Genomic DNA, 19,520 nt, shown 5'->3' on the forward strand with positions numbered 1-19,520 from the left:
AAAAAAGAGGCGGGGGAGGCGCTCCAGGTGCTGGAGCACAGATTCCCCTGCAGCCCATGGTGAAGACCATGGTGAGGCAGGCTGTCCCCCTGCAGCCCATGGAGGTCCACAGTGGAACAGATCTCACCCTGCAGCCCATGGAGGTCCACAGTGGAACAGATCTCGCCCTGCAGCCCATGGAGGTCCACGGTGGAACAGATATCCCCCTGCTGCCCATGGAGGTCCATGGTGGAACAGATCTCCACCTGCAGCCCATGGAGGTCCACAGTGGAACAGATATCCCCCTGCTGCCCATGGAGGTCCAAAGTGGAACAGATCTCCACCTGCAGCCCATGGAGGACCCCACACTGGAGAAGGTGGATGTCTGAAGGAGTTGTGACCCTGTGGAGAGCCCATGCTGGAGCAGGATCCTGGCAGGACCTGTGGCCCCGTGGAGAGAGAAGCCCATGCCGGAGCAGGCTCCTGGCAGGACTTGTGACCCTGTGGGGGACCCACAAGGAGCAGTCTGTGCCTGCATCCTGTGGAAGGGATCCACGCTGGAGCAGTTTGGGAAGGGCTGCACCCCGTGGAAGGACTCACACTGGAGAAGTTCACGGAGAACTGTCTCCCGTGGGAGGGAAGAATGTGCGGAGTCCTCCCCTGAGGAGGAAGGAGTGGCAGAGACAAGGTGTGATGGGCTGACCACAGCCCCCATTGCGCGTCCCCCTGCGCCGCTGGGGAGGAGGTAGAGAAATGGGGAGTGAAGTTGAGCCCGGGAAAAAGGGAGGGGTGGGAGGAAGGTGTCTTAAGATTTAGCTTTTATTTCTCATCACCCTACCCTGATTGGATCGGTGGTAAATTAAATTAATTTTCCCGAGCTAAGTCTGTTTTGCCCTTGACGGTAATTGGTGAGTGATCTCTCCCTGCCCTTATCTCAACCCGTGAGCCTTCGGTTATATTTTCTCTCCCCTGTCCAGCTGAGGAGGGGAGTGACAGAGCGGTTTTGGTGGGCACCTGGCACCCAGACAGGGGCAACCCACCACAGAGGGTTCAGCTCAGCTTGGACATCTAGACTAACAGACCCAGAGCTGGACTTTGAACACAGCAGCACGCAGATCTCGGGCTGGCTTCGGGACACTGATTTGCCCAGCACACGCGGCACCGGAGGGGGAGTTGCAGCATCACACAACCGCGTCTTTAAGGGGTTCGGCGCAGAGGAAATTCTTCTCGCCTAGAATTTTCTGCCAGCAAATACGTCCTTTAACTGCTGAGTTACTTGGTGCTACACCTAGAACATCACTCATCGTTGTGTGCGCCAGCACTTCGGTTTCTGCGTCAAAAGATATTTGGGAGTAGATACAGGCTCACTTCAGCCTTGGATGTTGTTTCAGCTCTGGGTGTCTTAGGGAGCCCGGACAGGGATAAGCACAGCATGGAGCATCGTACTGGACTTCATTTAATGCTCAGCAAAACCAAAGGAGGGATTTCCATTATTAGCGTCATCCAACTCCCCGCTGAAGTCAAATACTGAGTTTTTCAGCACAGCAGGCCTACGCTTACTGCTATGTCTACTATTACACTCTCTCCGGGCACCACGGCTGGGGTGAGGAGCCCAGCCCCACACCCTTACCACCCCCTCCCCGCGGCCAGGTCAGCCTGCTCTTTCCGAGGAGCCTTCCTAAAAAGTCCTGCAGTCACAGCAGAGTTTGGTGCGGTTTGTGGGAAGGGCAGGGGTTCGCGGGACAGGAGGGAAGCCCCCCCGTGCCGAGCTGGCTCAGGCTCCCCCACGTCCCCCAAATAACCGTGTACGAGCTACAAACGGAGCTGGGAGAGGGGAACCATCAGGCACGACAACACCAGCCTGGAAAAAGCTTCACCATCACCAGCCTCCCGGACCAGCCATCCCTCCCTGGACTGATACCTTTAGCAGAGCTTCAATTCAAGCGCTGCAACAATATGTGATGCTTACCCTAAAATCATTAACGTACCATCCTGCCTCAAAGGTCCCGTTACCGCGGGTAGGTCCCATTAAGAGGGTGGGGGGATCTCAGCAAATTCTGCATCAAACTTGAGCATCCAGGGTCCGTGTTCCCTATACGTGCCCCCTAGATGGGGGCAAAGCCAGCTCTGGCCACAGGACCGGCAATCTCCACACTGGGCTAGACACGAAGGTCCTAATTTGATCATCTCCAGTTGGAAGCTCACAAACGCTTTAATGAACGGCAGAACTGGGCAAAGCTCAGTGGTTCCAGTTCCTGGGGAGGGGGGTTGTTCTCCGAGCCCTGGGTTTGATCAAAGCCACATGAGTGGGGAAAGGGGGAAATCAGTCGGCACCACGGGGTTCCACCAGGTTTCAATGGGAAGCCATAAAACCAGCCCCAGGTTGCTCAGGGCTCAGCCCACTGCAAAACCCTTCCCCGGTGAATGGAGAATTTTTAAACAATAACCATGGCTGAGTTTCAAACCCACCCCAACCCAGGTGCTGATGAAGCGACCGGATCCGTACCGCAGGGGGAGCAGGTAATTGGAAGGGTTGTTTCCCCCGCGCTCCTGGAAAGGTCCTGGATTTGAGCCCTGACCTTGTTGCTAGGAGAATTAAGGCGTTTTTGTGCAATTTGGGAGGTTTCCGCTTGTACTGCAATGTCAGTTTCTCATGGAAAACCAAGACTGGAATGAAAAGAAAACCTGTGTGTAGGAGGGGGAAGTTATTCTATTAATAACAAAAAAGTATTTACTTATGCCTCCAAATTTGCCAACAGAGCCTAAGACGGAGACGGGAGGTGGAGGAATAACAAGGTGCAACTTCAGGCCAACCTCAGGGCTAATTTGAAGTAAACAAGGTGCATGAGATAAAATAACTTTGTTCTGGAAGCGGAAGAGCTAAACGGTTTGATAACGTGAAATTACAGTAACACTTACAAGTACCTCGAGATAAATCAGGATAAGGACCTCACTTCCCCAAACAGAGCATTCCTGTTCGTGCTAAGACACGTCAGAGACAGACAAATGATTTTCAGATACTTACAAGATGATTTTACAGCATCTGCTATAATCCCCAATACAATAAATCACCCGCACACGTTACCTATACCGCGGAGAGCTGGACCCATGGCAATCTATTAGGGAAAAAAAGCTATTTATAAGGGTTTTCAATAATTTTTAAGTGTCCTCTTGTTTTCACCAGGTGCCCATCACTGAAGGTCTAATCATGCCCCTATTTAAACGGCAGCAAAACGATTGTTGGGTCTGTCACCCATCCCCTCGCTCCTCCAAAGAGAGGAGGATGGAAGAGGAAAGGGAGATGGGCTTTGGCCGAGCATCACCCCCTGCTCCAGCCGCCTCTCGCCCTTCCCCGGGGGCTCTCGGGGCAAACGCCTGCTGCCGACACGGGGCTGCACCCTCCGCCGCCGCCGGCAGCCGGGGGATGCTGCCAAGCCGCATTTCGTACACGCTCAGCTGTCAGGATGCACCTTGCGGAGCGCTCGCCCTTCGAAACGTGGAGGTTTAGGTTTTGAACTGGTTCTCTAACCTACGGCAGAGCGCTGGAAAGGCCGGGAGCCGTGCAGGCCCCGCCTGGCCCGGTGCCGTGGCACTGCCGCGGGACGGGGGAGGATGCGCGCCCAGCCCCGCGTCCCCATCGGCGCCGCAGAGCGGGGCTTTGCGGTCCCTCGGTGTCCCACACGTGCTCGGGGGATGAGCTGCTCCCGCGTTTCGCTCACCACCGTCCCACAGGCAACGTCTCCAGCCAAACTCCCGGCACGGAGCGGGGCGAGAGCCGGCGCAGAGGCACAACTCTGCTCCTGCGAAAGGCAGGAGGAGTCGGCACCTCCTTACACCTGTGAGGAGCCACCCCCGAGTCACCAATTTTGCTCCCGGGAGCTGACGCCTGGCCGTGTGACAGGGCCGTTGCCACCGCAGCGGTGACAACTCGCAACTCGGTTCTTTGCCCAGAAATAAATTCACCGCCTTTTTTTTGTTTAAACACGCCCCTAATAGCCGTGGGAAGACGCAGTAGCTGCTAGCCAGACTTCTGACAAATAGCTTATAAAACCCCCGAGCTGATAAACGTCTTATAAAACGCCTGATCTAAACGCCACCTTCCACACAAACCCCGCGGGCAGCACCCAGGTCTGCGCCGAGGTGAGGGAAAGCGCAGCCGGGCTGGTAAAGCCCGGGGAGAACGAAGCACTGGCTCTGGTGGGGCATCTCCAGTAGCTCATGGCTGGGGACGAGCCCCAGTGACAGCAAACAACTGCCCCGTGACAAGGCGGTGGGACCAAAGTGGTCCCAGTCATGGAATCATGAAATCACAGAATGGTTTGGGTTGGAAGGGACCTTAAAGCCCAGCCAGTGCCACCCCCTGCCCTGGGCAGGGACATCTCCCACCAGCCCAGGTTGCTCCAAGCCCCGGCCAACCTGGCCTTGAACCCCTCCAGGGATGGGGCAGCCACAGCTTCTCTGGGCAACCTGGGCCAGGGGCTCACCGCCCCCACAGCAAACAATTTCTGCCTCAGATCTCATCTCAATCTCCCCTCTTCCAGTGTAAAACCGCTCCCCCTCGTCCCATGGCTCCCCTCCCCGATCCAGAGTCCCTCCCCAGCTTTCCTGGAGCCCCTTTAGGGACTGGAAGGGGCTCCAAGGTCTCCCCGGAGCCTTCTCTTCTCCAGGCTGAACCCCCCCAGCTCTCTCAGCCTGTCCCCACAGCAGAGGGGCTCCAGCCCTCCCAGCATCTCCGGGGCCTCCTCTGGCCCCATTCCAACAGGTCCATGTCCGTCTTGTCCTGAGGACTCCAGAGGCAGCACTGCAGGGGGGTCGCCCCAGAGCAGAGCAGAGGGGCAGAATCCCCCCCCTCGCCCCACTGCCCGCGCCGCTGGGGATGCAGCCCAGGGTGCAGTCCCTTTACCAAGCAGGGTTGGAGCGGCAGCAGCCACCCAAGGGACATGTGGGGCGTGGGACCATCCGTACCCCACGGTGCGAAGGTTCAGCTGAAGGTGGTGGAGCAGAAGGAGCTGCGCTGGAGCCAGGGGCTCTCCGGGTGCCCTCGGCACACCACGGAGCAGCGCCGGGTTGTTTGCGCAGAGCATTTGGCGAGGGGCTCTCCAGTATTAAACCTGAAACATGCTGAACTGACACTAAAGCGGAATTACGTGCCAAAGCATTTGCTGCTTCTACAATTACACTCCGGAGCGCTTTGGTGCTCCTGCTTTCCTTTTTTATGACCCAACTTGGTCTCATTGTAGTTTGGCTCTCTCGTTTTAAGTTCTCCAAATGGAAAGGATCAAAGGGCTCTTTGTTGTCGTGGCGGGGGCGCTCCTCCGAGCGAGGCATTGCTGCCGCTAACAGCTTGCCGCGCAGGGGGAATTGGCGGCCGCCCCTGTGCCACCAGCCCGAGCCAAAGCATTAGCAGGTGCAGCAGCCGCCTCCGCCTCCTCCCCATTAGCCGGCCACGCTGAGCCACCTGAGCAGCTTTTTTTTTTTTGCCTTTTTTTTTTTTTTTTTTTTTTTATGGCAACGGGAGGCCAGGGCAGGTTTTTCTCATTTATGCTTCACAAATCTGGCTCCGTGGGCACCGGCAAATCCAAACTTCCCTCGGCTTTTACGGCAACAATAAGCCCGCGCGCGAGGGGCTCGGGCGACAGCACGGCGCAGGGAGAGATGCCTCCGAGGCTGAAAGGTTTCTCCGTTTGCAAAGATCGGGGCACAAATTAAGCCCTTTCGAGTGACGCTGTGCGAAGCTGCCGTTAGCTAAAGCTGATGTTAAAACACTTCCCCCCCCCGCCAAGCCCCTCCTCAAAGGAGGCTGCAATCAGGAGCTCTCTGGGTGAGGCGACAGAACGCGCTGGTGATGTGCTGCAAAGAATAACAAACACCAAACCGTAGGAAACACCTCTGTGACGGCCCCGCGATGCCGGGTTGGCACTGGGCACAGCGAGACCCAACCTTCCCAGTGGGACGGGGATGACTCCCCGCTCTAATTATCACCTCTCTGCAAGTTCAGCCCCCTCCCTGGGCTCAAAGTCAAACTGTGGAGGTACAAGCTCTCCCTACAAGCGGGATCGCCTCCCGCTGCAAGGAAAGCAAACCCCCTCTTCCTAGTTTTTTGGCAAGGAAAAGCCTAAAAATGGACTCTTTCTGCATCCCTCCCCCTCTGCAGACAGACAGAGGGGGTTCCCGAGCACCCCACCGTGCTGGATCTCACACCACCCCCGGGCGCGGGGGACACCCGCTGAGCTCTGCAATTATTTCGCAGGCTTGATGAACACTTCCCGCCAACTCCGCCACTGTTGGGTTCACACACAGAAGAACTCCTGCCCTCTATTTCCTAAATTTCGGAGAAGGGAGGGTTGGGTTTTCAGGAGACGGGTGGCTCAGCAGCCCCAGGGAGCCGCTCCTGAAGCATCCCCGGGTGAGGACCCAGCATCACTGATACCCCCAGCGCTGTTTACGCAGCACCCACCTAGCGACACATGCTTTTCGGGAAGGATATTACTTCTCTGCGGTGTTGCACAAGCTCAGCTCGAAGTCAGAGCTCAGCCTGACTCCGCGTGGCTTGGAAAACCCCGAGTGGAAGAAGGTAAGGCAGGAGCTATGTTAGTGTGGCAGCTTTTAACGCTCCCCCTTCACACGTACACCTTTTAAGGGTAGGTCAGAAAGCGTGACGAGGTGGGTACAGCAGCTGCCAGCTCCAGCAATGCTGTGGGAAATGTTTCCCCCTCGCAGCATGGCAGAACCGAGCCCTCCGGCTGCTGGCGAGCTGGGCCCAGCCATCCTCGTGCGCTTCGTAGGCATTACCACGGGCAGATCCATCATAAGCATCCTGATGCTCAGCATCCTGGATTTATGGCAAGGCATCCTCGCCACAGAGACACCTCTTGACCCAAATGCACATTCTTGCTCCTCGACCGGGCTGTAAATCAGGGGGAGCCACATCTATAACTGCCAAGAGTCACTCAGCCTCATGCATGTTTCCTCCAGCTCGCTGCCCTCTGAACCTGCGCAATCCTCCCAGGAAAATACTTAGGAGTCATGATGGGCAGTTCAATAAAAGTGTCTGCCGGCGCAGCGGAGAGGTTAATTACGTGTACAGGACATCTAAGTGCATTCACGAAGGAGGGGAAGTAATACAAAACCCTTGCGGAGGAGGTTCTCTGAAGAGAGGGTACGTCTCCACGCGGAGGCCCTGTTTCAAAGCAGCGTTGCCCGTGTTTGCACCTACTCGCCCATCGGCACCGGGGTGCATCCCGGCTCTCCTGAAACCGCGGTCTTGCATGCATGGGATGGGACCCACAGGCTTCGCGGAGCCCCGTCCCTCTTTGCGCCAGACACAACACAAGCTGGAAGACCCAAGGAAGGAAGAGAAGGGCTTAAAATTTTTCTTTCCTTCTACCTCTTATTGAGAAATTCCACTTTTCTCACTCATATCTCTTCAGTAACTGCCCTGGAAGAGCACTTTGTCACAGGATGAACAGGAGGATACAGAGTGTAGGGATGAACCAAGCAAGGCTGAGGCCACGCCAGGACATGCCTCCTAACCTGCTCCTTCCGTCACAGGCACATTTATTGTCGGCAGGACGGCACGTATCCGCAATTAGAGCAAACTAGGTTGGCTTCATCCAGAAAGATGTCCATTTGGTTAATAGAAATTCCTAACTGCATCTCAGAGAGCTATGTGTACTTAACTATTAGTGACGGGAAACACCACAGAAGTGCCTAGGCTGGAAGGGACCAACCATCAACCTAACACTGACAAAAACCACCGATCTCTTTTTAAATGAAATTTATGAAATCACTAGAAAACTTAGGAAAATCTAATTTAAGTCAAAACTGCGGGTTTCTGGCAATGGGAAGGTACTGCTTCAGGAGAACTGAAACCACGGCCAGGTTTCCGACCTGACATCTGAGCAGATCTAAGACATCTACCATTACCTGCGCCGACCTGACCCAGTTGCACGTACGCTTCTAGGTGCTACCTACGGTAAGAGCTGGGAAGGCATTTCTACCCATCCCTACTAAGCACAGCTGGGGTTGGCTGCGTTCCCTTTTAGAACAGTCATTTTTCAGCCTCCACCAAGAATCACAGGCTAGTCCTGAACCTTCCATAAAAGCCAACCAACTACGAGCAGCAGCATATTTTGTGTAGGCTTAAATTCATTACATAGGGACCTGTGCCGCTATAGGAAAAAATTTTAAAAAAAAAAAAAAAAAAGTGTTGAAAACACTGTGTCTAGACAATGAGTGGAGCAAGAACACGGGACTCTTAACAGTTGCTGACCCCATAGGAGGTCTGGTAAACCCCAGGTTTATACCCATTAAACAAACATACGCGCCGACTTTCTAAGTTATCGCTTCAAACGAGTGCAACCTCATTCAGCTGATGCTCTGGGCAGTGACACCAGTTTCCCTGGGGCAAGTTTAAATCAGAGGAATTTAGGACCAAGCAAGGTCATCGATTGTCTGCAGGATGACATTACTTCTCTTCATGTCAAATTATATTACTAAGGAAAAAAGAGAAATCCATGATCAAATCAAGTGCCATCCATAAAAAACGATCGTCAAGAATTGCTTCAGCCTGTGAATGACAAACTTCCTTCTGTATATAGCAGGTGCAAGGCTTTGGAGACCTGTCCTCCTTTAGGAAAACCTAATATCTTTAAGCACTCAAAAGACAATGTAAGAAAATGTCAAGAACAAAAATATACTTAAGCAAGATCTACTTTTCTTTGACCTTAAATGTATTGTAATGGCCATATCGAATAGACTATCTTTTGCTGCGGTTGGAGCACAGGTTTTATTCTCCACCTCAAAATTAGCCTCCATTCTCACTTCATATCCAAAAATGAATTGAGAGTCAAACAGAAACAGTCCTTGAGGAGCAGGATCCACCTGAACGTGCATCTCAGCTGCATCCAGTTGAGGAAGACGAGGCTGCGTGGCTTTTTCGCTCGCTGCGAGTTAAATACACCAGTGTCTTTGCAAAGTGACATTCAGAAGAAACATCACCCTCATCACAGAGACACTCCAGACCCGCAAAAATCGCACTTGGGAGATAAGATGCTCTGAGGAACGCAATTAAATTCAACTTGATGCACGTGTCAGCACAAGACGCGTACAGCACACCCTCTCTACCCAAACAGGGTGAGGCACGTCCAGGGCTGGGGGATCCCCTCTCAATAATTTTAATTAATGTTTAACCTTAAGGAACTGAAATATTCCAACACGACACACGGCCGCAGCCACCGAGAAACACAGGGGACAGGACGTTAGCAGCTTTGTGGCGACACTTGCTCCCTTGAACACAGAAAGGATTTAATTAAATTGTCACGTAGCTTTCAAGAGGGTGGTATTTTTTCCACCGAAAGGGGATATATATATATATATACAGCTTCCAGCCGCGGGATAAGAAAAAGCTTTAGGGGTCAAGCCTGATCTGCATTGTGAACCTTGACTTCGCAAAACTCCAATTGGAGAGAGGGAATTAGTGCTTTTTAAGAATTTCCAGTTGAAGTTTGCTAAAGAGGGATCACTGGAAATAAAACATAAACTTGTTACATAGCTCTCTGGTGAGGAGACACAGCCCAGACGGAAAGTTCATAAAACCTAGCATAAAACCAATATCGTGAAGAAATTTATTTTTAAAAAAAAACAAAAGGACCTTTTGCTTTATTTTAGAGCAGACACTTAACGCATTGCGGCCGTGCTGAGAAGCTCAAGCTAACTGGAGACGTTCATACCTGGCTAAAACGTGACTGCAAGGACCTCTTGACCACCTGGCCTGGCCTGTGAGATGATGTATTAAGCACCAATCCCATCTCGGATGTTCCCGCTGCCATCCGAGGAAGCCCTGCTCACAGGATTCACAGCTCATGTCCCGCACGGTTCCTCTACCCACAGTTTGGCTAAACCAAAAGCCCCTGTCCTTGCTCAGCCCAAGAGGATCAGCGTCCACCCGGGGTGCTTAGAAGATCGCAAGAACCGATGGCAGCACAGAAGGACTTAGCACAGACCTTCAATAGTCCCGTTATAAGATGTCAGGTGATGGCCAACAAACACTGTGAACGTTCTGCCTGGCTAATTCTAAATACGAATCCAACCTCAGCACCACAGTGTGGGCTTAAATGTGCTTAATGACGTGCTCCATTTATGAAACCCGTGACCGAAGTCCGTCAGACCATGCAGGTAAAGTGTAGACACAGCACTAACAGCTCATCGGCGAAGGGAAGACGTTGGTAAACGGCCTGTGTGGTGACCCAAGCCTCCCTCCTCATGCAGTGCCGTGAGTACCACAGTCTTCTGGCTCAGAGAGCCTTCAGGGCTTTGGCACCCGAGCTTACACACTCACCCTGAGGCCATGAAATGTCAAGAATTGATGCGGTTTCTAACCGTTTGTGAACTCAAGGGGTCTTCTCCATGTAAGGGCGTTTCTTCCATCTCCTCAACCCCTTGTGCACTGCGTGAGGTGAAGCATCACCGGTGTCTCCCAGCTCTTCCCTCTGCAAAACCTCCCGTCCCTCCTTCCCCCGCCTTGAGGACATTCAGTGTCTATCTGCAGCCACCAAACTGCTCTCCCTCTTCTGAACACACGGAGCTTCAAAATGACCCCTGCTCTCCCTGCAACACTGAGATCAGCCGCCTGCTATCCCACAACCCCACAAAACATCTAAACTTCTTCCGCAGAGTTCATTGCCCGCAGTCACCTCGTTTTCCCCTGTCCTCCCCACCTCCAGAGAAACTTCTGGGCAAAACACTGCTGTAAGCAAAGGGTCACAAATACAGAACCAGGACAAGGCCCGTTGCTCATAGCAGATACTAACACTGCAAAGGTCCAGTGAGCTCGCACGAACTCCTACCACCTTGAAGGAGCCACTGCAGCATCAGAGCCCATCCACTTTTGCGCCAAGGCAGCCTCAGGGCAATAAACACTGGAAGGTAGTTTGGCTGGGCTCAACCATAAATGGCTTCTTGGGCATCGTTACACGGTTGTGCCATCCAGAGCCGGGACTCTTGGAAAAGCCGGGTACCGCTCGGTGTCTGACTCTGCTGAAGGACAGGAGCTGTGCCACAGGGCTCCTGCTCGCCGGGTGTGCAGATGCAACACAGCCGGCCCCACCTCAGGGTCCCACCTCACCACCCCATCCCTCTGCTGCCTACAGCTTCGCAACAGAGGGCAGAGCCACCACAGCCCCCTGGGGAGGTGCACGATGGGGTCTGGCCATCTCTTACCACATTACACCCACCAAGAAGCGACATGAGAAATTATCGTGTCTACGCACCCTAAGACTGCGTGATAACAACATCCCTACCATAACATAGAATGGTAGAATCACAGAATGTGTTGGGTTGGAAGGGACCTCTAAAGGCCATCTAGTCCAACCCCCCCTGCAGTGAGCAGGGACATCTTCAACTAGATCAGGTTGCTCAGAGCCTCATCCAGCCTGGCCTTGGATGTCTCCAGGGATGGGGACTCCACCGCCTCTCTGGGCAACCTGGGCCAGTGTCTCACCACCCTCAGTGTAAAGAACTTCTTCCTAATGTCTTGTCTAAACCTGCCCTGCCCTAGTTTCGAACCATTAAAGCATCTAGCAACCCCTCCTTGGGGAACTCTTCTGACACATCTCCAGCACTGTGAAGATCTGAAACTGCAACAAATGATCCAGACGATACAAATTCCACCAGCATCCACAAAGGTTTGAATGCGATGCTTCAGGTAGCCCAGCAACGGGAAAGGAGCAGCTGTGAAAGGTGTTACAAAAAGCCTCATGATATCCGGGGGCTGAGAATGGATTGCTGAGTTTAGCTTCCGCTCCTGCTTTTAATTTCACGAGAGCAGCCAGCTTCTAAGTTCCCAGAACAATAATTTAAAATTTTTTACACCGGTTGCAGGAAAAAGCCTGATTAGGTGAATGCAGAAGATAGTAATGGCTCAACCGAAAGAAAACTGTGTTTGCCACCTCATTGCTTACAAGACCTTTGCCATCCTGCAGGCCCTGATTCAAGACTTTCAGACACTTGAGGCTGGTTTCGGATCAGGTCCCTGTTCAAAGTTTGACAGGGTCCAAGGCTGCTTGGCTCCAGGTTCCATTGAAGGCGTTTATTTAGATGACAAACTAAAACAAACTCACAGGGGAGCGAAAGCCTGGGAACAGTTCGCTTTCAAAAAAGGACCAATCCCACCCCATGTGAAGAACCAGACTACGGTCCAAAATGAGATCTGAGCGAGATCCAGCAAAAGCCGTGTCAAGTTTTGCTTTGGCGTGAGATGCCAAGTCAGAACAGTTTATGTGTCACGAAGAGATCCGCAAAACGCACTCTATTAAACCCGACACCCCACTAATTCTGGTCGTGTCTTTGTCGCAAATTCAGCATTCAGCCCCAGAAATTGTTAGGTTTTACAAGCCCCTTCCAAGCAACCCAAATACCGTGCAACTCCGGGAAAGATTCTGGATAAGCATCAAAACCCTGTGAAAGTCAGAGTTCTGCCCCAAATCCAAGATGCAGTTAGGCGTGGTTTTAAATACACAAGCTGAGGAGCGCAAACACCTCGTCTACTGCATCAAAGTTCCAAACTTCAAACCTCCGAGTCCCCCTCTGCCCTTGCCACCTCCTGACGTCTTTCCAGTACGTTTGGCTGGTGCAGGCAAGCACCAGGGAATACTCAAGGCCAAACGCCATGCAGGACTTGGGCACGCAAAGGGAATCAGGCTTGGAGCTCATCCCCAAGTCGCTTTGCCTCAGGCTAACACAGACCCCTGGTTTCCCACCATCGGTGTTTCAAAGGTAGCTTTTCGAGAAAGCTCAACCTCAGCCTTGACCAAAGTCAACTGATGACAAAGCTGGTCCAGACACACTGATAAGGCTTTGGAGAACCCACCTGGTGTCTCCCACCCAGGTAAGTCCCCTTGTCCTGCAAAGCGTGGCTCCCACCGAACCACCTGGAGCTCCTGTAACACAACACGCCTCTTCTCCCGTAAGGCCAGAGGTATTATAAAGGGCCAAGACCGTATGCATGGGCCGTAGCGAGCGCCTTCACTCTTTGATGCCATCACAGCTTTTTTGGCCAACTTTCCTGACTAAACACACACATGCTTCAAGAAACCCCCTATTTTAGAGCTGCAATGTAAACAGCCCCAAATTATTACTATCCCCCAAAGGCTACTGCTGGCAGGCATCAGTGATAAAGCTCTGCCAGAGCAGTCTGGCATCTAGCAACAATTTGTTTGCTGTCCTGCAAAAATACAGAGAGCCTTGCCATATGGTATAAGCAACTTTTCTGGTAACATTAAGAAATATATTGGCTTGGAAAGCGGTTATCGCACCAGAGAAAAAAAAAAATAAAAAAAAAAATCTTATGTCTCAGAGGCAGGTCTATGGTGTAAGTGGTGTGAGCACAGCGGTGCTGGTCAGGGGTGGGAGAGGTGATGGCGGCCAGCAGAGCCACGCCACCTCCAGCCCCCGGGGCAGACGACATGCCCCTGGCACGGCCACGCTTTGGCTGGCAGAGCTTTTCCACGGGAGCTGGACCGTGCTCGAGGGCACAAGCTCAGCACTGCTCGTCGGTGCTTTGCGAGCGGCAGGAGGGCTCCAGCGCCACAGGCATGGCGTCAGCAGAGCTGTCCCCAAAAAGGACCCGAGTTACCTGTCACCGAGCTCAAGCCATGCCTCAGCCACCCCGAACGGCGAAGGGGTTCCTACCTTTCAATCAACAGCTTTTTCCCCACTGCTCATATTAAGCGTAGAAAAAGGAGAAATAGAACCAAACTCATTAAAATGTTTTCTCAAAAATAATGCATATCTGTTACAATGACTTTCTGAGAGCGTGCGTATAACAGCTCACTGAGGATTTCTGAAAGAAAACCCAAAGAGAGATGGTGCAGGTCAGCATGTGGATTTGGTGGGAAATCACCTATTTTATAGTATCGGGTGCTGTCAGGCTTGAATTCTTAGAGGCGGATGAACTGATGTAAAGAGAAGGGACTTCTCGGGATACAACTCTACCGCTCTTACTTTCTGTAGAGCTGGCAGGGATGACACCTGTGGTAGACCCCCTTCTGTCTATCACTCTTCTAACTCTGCCCCTGTTCCTGGGGTTTTCTCCATAGCCACGTCCTACCTCAGAAGAAGGACTCGCCCCCATGCACAGTGGTGCGGCAGTTCCCCACAGACTCGCAGGGTCAAGGTTACAGCCACATGATGTGGAGCAGCATCACACGGGAGCACAGCACGCAACTGACAGTCGCCACACTGTCCCGACTCCACCTGCACTCTGAGTCCCATCCCACCCTGAGGAGACGGCTTCAGCACCCACCGCCCGCTTCTCCTTCCTGGAAGAGCTCAGGGAGTGACTTTGTGCACTGAGAGATGTTCTCAGAATGAAACCAACAGAGAGAACCTGCTGCTGGGTCTGGAAAAGATGTCATCCACCTCATGCCATGAAAGAACATTAGTGGGATTGCTTGGAGCATCTTCGGAAGAACTTTCTGGATCAAATCGAAGATGCACTTGGCTCTTTCCCCATTCTTCTCAAATCTTCTGGATTCCTTCCAGTCATTACTTAGCTCCCCTGCTTCTGTATCTTGCTCTGAAAACTGATGTCTCTCTTGCTATGGTCTGCAGTAAGCAGCCTCTCCTCCTGCCTTGCAGGAAGCCAAGGTCCATTCTCCTCTGCCCTCGGTCAGTGCAGAAAACAGGCCTGTTCCCTCCTCTGCCTTTAGAGCTGGGAGTGCTCATCTGCTATAACCTCATCACTAGTGCTGACCAGACTGTGGGATCCCATGGGAAATTCCCTGGCATCAGTGTCGGGGGACCAGGAGATGCTCTGATCTCCATGTAGCAGCCACCAGGCAGTGCCTAAAGTAAGGGGCAGGACTTCCATCATCTCGTAACGGTGCTGACAGATCCGCTTTAAGCTTCACAGAGATCGCCGACCTCTTGCAAATGCTCTCCTGAGGAGGGCACTGGAACGGGGCAGGGAAAGGAAATCTCCACCGCGTCCTGCAATTCTAGATAGCACAAACTTGCTGTAAGGACAGGCACAGCAAGAGCAGTTAGAGGTGGCCAAACTAATTAACAGCCACCTGCTCACACCCCGGGGCTGCTATTCCTTGCTCCGGAGACTTAGACGTACCTTTGACAGCCTTTTACAAACACGAAGTCCCCACTTCATTGACGGTCCTTATCTCAACGCACGAGATAAGAGAAGCTGGGGCAGAGAGAAAAACCACAGGAGGGCTCACCAGGAGAACCACAGTTAGAAACTCAGAGCTCTTCCAAAGAGACCATTATAGCTCCTCTTCTCCCCTGACCCTGAATTATTGCAAACGTTCAGAGTTCTTGCGTTCTAGGCGACCAGTCACACTGTGTCGTGTCACAAGTGGCCAAGTCTCATTGTACCTTTCCTTGGAAGGAGAGCTGGACCTTTCAGTCCTCTTCTCCCCCGTGTTTGTAAGAAGCCTCAGATAACAAACAGTAACAACAATTTTTTAAAAAGGCAAAAATGTTTTTAACAAAAGCACCTAGTATTCCTGGTTCCGAGTTTTCGTACTTTAATCGCTCACCTTGTAATACAATTCCACCACAAAGTTCAGTGGTCCATAGATAACTTCAGCAAAATCAGAAAACTCAGGACCTACAATTGCTACAGGCGTATACAGAGAGGCACCAAAATCCCACAGGAAAAAAAAAAAAAAGGTCAGAAGGAAAAAAATAAAATGAAACCTTTCTTGGGCCTTCCTCAACACAACACCAAGAATCAACGAAGAAACACAATCCAGTTTGTTTTCCCCGGGTGCTGCTGGCCTTTAACAGAAAAGTCACTCCCTGTACAACACCCGCCCTGTCTCCAGTTTTCATAAGCAGCACGCGGAGCGTCGGTGACCTCAGCAAGTTGCATGCTGTGACAATAAATAAAGCAAGAAGCCTGCCCAAAACACCTCCGAGCCCGTTGGCCAACGTTGGCTGGGAACACGCATGTGGTAACAACCAAGGGAGGGAGCAAACCCAAGGTTTGGGGCTCCTGAGAAAGCTCCATCAGACGGCCTCCACTCGTAATCGCTGGCGTCGGCGCAATTTCTGATCAATAATTGAAAAGACGCAAAGGCTGCTCTTCTCAGCCCCGTGCGTTAGTCTCTTGGCCTGCAACGCAACCGGCTGCGAGGTGGGGAGCGAGCCGCGGCCCTGGAGCTCCTGCGTGCGTCACCAGATCCAGAGAGAGCACCGACAACCTGTTCCGGTCCGCAATACCCTTTGTAGGTGATTATGGGAAACAAAAAGGACTAAATTCGAAGCAGGTTTTCAACTGGGGGGCATCCAAAACTGCTGAGTGAGGAGGAGAACAAAGCCAGATGGCATAGGCTGGTATTGTCGGGGATTATGCAGTGTAAGGCAATAGGAAATGAGGAGAGAAAAAGACCCGGGTTGGTCCCGTGGCTCCTCTCTTGCCAAATGAACATACCGGGGCGACCGTGAAACAATCACTTTATGGGTTTCATTCCCCTCCACCCCCAGACTGAACTTAAATATTTGTATAAGCCCAGGCGTAACTTTTATCTACTGTTTTCCTTGGGGTTTACTAGCTGTTTAGAGCATTCAGGCTAAAAAGCATTCCCTCAAACTCTTGCCGCAGAAAGAGCTGAAACTATGATACTAATTAAAACCACACTCTTTGGTATCAAGAAGACATGCTATTATTTTCTTTTTTCGCTCATGAGAAGCTGTTAATATGGGCAACGCGTCTGGAACATTTTCCTTCCAAACGCTCTGCTCCGTACCCCCTCCTGCTCAGGTCGGCTGGTTTAGGAACTTGTCAGCAGTCTGGGGTGGGAAGGCTCATATTTACAAGAATAGATTTAGTTGGGTTTGGGTTTTTTTTATACAACAAACCATTTGCCAACTCAACGTTATGAAAAGCACACCCAGAAAAAAAAAAAAAAAAAAAAAACAACAAAAACAAAAACCAAAAACAAAAGCTTTACGCTCTATGAAAGGTAACGCGCTAAAAGAACTGTCCTGCCTCGGTGCCCAATGGGCCAAATCGAAGGGCGAATCTTGCCAAAATATACTGTATGTTTTGAAAACCAGCCTCTGACTTTGCCAGGATGCTCCCGGACACTCGGCGCAGACCAGGAAAGGATGTGGGTTGCACTGTTCCACCCGGGGGTAAGGTCTATTAAAGAAAAAGGTAAGATTTCACGCTCATTTTACCCCACCTAATTCGGGCGCTTCTAAGGTCTCCGTTACTGCGGTATCAGCACCTCATAAACATTAACAAAATTATCCTTACAATGTTTCAGGGAAAAATGCTATTATCGCGTTTAAAGGATGGAAAATCAAGGGCGGGGGGGGAAACACCAAACCCAAGGGCCAGGTTTGGGTTCAGTGCAACGTTCAAAAACATCCACGTGTATCCTGAGAGGTCTAAGTCCGGTCAAAAAACAAAGTTCCTCGCCCAAGATCAAACGACGGTGCCTCGCGCCGGGCAGGAATTGCACCGCAGAAGAGCAGGAAGCAGGGAGAACCGGCTGCTTCGGGCCCACCCTCCGGCAGCACCCATTTCCAAATCCCCACCCCCACCCCCCGCAAGGATTTTGAGCCACGTGCCGGATGCTGCCGGCTTCGGGCAGGCTGCGGACAACGCGGGCTCAGCGTCGGCAGCAGCATCCGCCCCGCTCCCGAGGAAAAGAAAAGCCGGCAGGAGGCATCCTCCGGGGAAGCCACTTGTCCCGCGAGCGTCACTCTCGGGACCACGAAACTAAATACTGGTTCATCGGCGCAATTTGGTTTCTGGTTTCTGTTTGGGAGCGTGGCTTTGGCTGCGCCGACTCAAAACAAAACGCGGCTTCCCTTTTTCACAGCCGCAAAAGACGCCAGATTTTAATTCCCGGTGGTGCAAAGCGCGGGCAGCGGAGGAGGGGGGGCCTTCGAGGGCTGAGACGTTTTATTTTATATTTATTTTTTGTTTATATTTTAGCTTTCCGCGAGCTCCTGCCTGGTTAGCAAGCTTCTAGGTTCGCCAACAATACAGACGGACCGCCTAAGTTACGAAAACAAGTTAATCCATAAAAAAAAAAATACGACTTCAGCAACGAAGTTAAGCGAGATGGGCGAACGCGCTGTAATTTGTTACATGCTTCCATTGTGCCGGGATCCGAAGTAATAAAAGATTCCTGCAAAGCTAGAACCGTGAGGCCCAGCCCCAGTAGGATGTTCGGATTCCAGTATTAGCTCTGCCGCAGCATCCCCCGGCTCACCACCCAGCGCAGCCGTGCGCTGCCTTCAACCTCCCCGGCACCCCGCTCCGCTTCCCCTTTTATTTTGGAATTCCACCCCAAAGAAAGCCCAAGTCAGGAATTTATCGCGGAGGTGGCCACGACGCCGGGAATGCCGAGATGCCGTCTCACGCCAACGCCAACCCGTCCGCATCCGAAGCGCCGTCGGAGGAGCCCGGGGCTGGCGGTGGAGCTCGATTTTATGGGGGCGGGAGGGAGGGCTCGGAAACCCCACGTCCCCTCCCCTCCTGCTTCTCATTTGGGGCTGACAGGCGAAGCCCGAACACATCATTACAGCCTTGAGGAGGCTGCTGAAGGTAACACTCATGTTACAAATGAATTAATAGGAAACACTTACCTTCCCCACGAGCTTGCCTTTCCTGTTCATGCAAAGGTAGAAGTCTGTCTCCTTCCCTTTGATCCGGACTTGACTGCCAAAAGTGTCTGTTTCCACTAGAAGCTGGGCTTGTAAAGGAAGAAGAAAAAAAAAAAGAAAAAAAAAAGAAAAAAAAAAAAGCGTTTACCAGTGTGGTCCCATTAAGTCCCAGCGTGCAAAGCTCATCAGCGCGTTGTCCCATTCCCTCTACCTGACCCCCACCGCGCCGGGATGCTCTGCAAGGGAACAACCCAAGGAACCACCTTGACCTGGGGGCTGAGCTCCAGGCTCGGTCACAGGTGCAGATGTGACACGTCTCCACTGACTCCTAGCCAGATGCTCCAGATTTAGCACAAAATACGGACAGACGTGCGCGTGGTCCATCAGTCCACCCCAACCCCACCACCAGTGCAGAGCCGGATGCTCTCCTTCACGCTGCAGGAGGGTTCTCAGAGGGTAGGAACATGGATTATTCTTCTCGTGAAAATAAAAGATGAGCAGGACAAGAATGAAAACCCTTTCCCCGCAGCCAGCAGCCCTCAAGCACTTCACAGAAGTGGTCCAGCTTGTGGTGCAAAACATCGCAGTGATCTCCTGAAGATCACCGCAACTGCTAGCAGGAGAGAAATTCAGCACCGCTCATTCTCTCTGATGAACACCCACCCCGCCGACGTCCTCTGTGTGTCTAGCTACGTTCCCAGGAGGCCACTAATTGCCTTCTGGCAGTCCAGGCCCGTGACTCCTGCTCTAGCTGGGAGAGATATGGCCAATCTTGTAGTGCCTCACAGGTTTCTTGAGGCCAGAGCTGGTCTGCGGCATCGCCAGGAGCCGTGGTAGAGGACAGGTTTCTGCTGCGTCTCCATAAACCACCTGCCTCGACACAATTATATCTGCAGAAGCGGCGT

At 52.3% G+C, this 19,520-nt stretch overlaps 1 protein-coding gene across 1 annotated transcript in view; it reads right to left on the reverse strand.

The window, feature by feature from the left end:
* The window catches only part of FGF18 (fibroblast growth factor 18), a 76,031-nt gene that overhangs the window by 1,804 nt on the left and 54,707 nt on the right, over positions 1 to 19,520 (reverse strand). Inside the window, exon 4 of the mRNA XM_063349115.1 lies at positions 18,598 to 18,704. Within this exon, the coding sequence (XP_063205185.1) occupies positions 18,598 to 18,704 (107 nt within the window). The remainder of the gene's footprint in view (positions 1 to 18,597; positions 18,705 to 19,520) is intronic.

This window comes from Chroicocephalus ridibundus, chromosome 11 (genome assembly GCF_963924245.1).
Source record: "Chroicocephalus ridibundus chromosome 11, bChrRid1.1, whole genome shotgun sequence".
Taxonomy (NCBI): domain Eukaryota; kingdom Metazoa; phylum Chordata; class Aves; order Charadriiformes; family Laridae; genus Chroicocephalus; species Chroicocephalus ridibundus.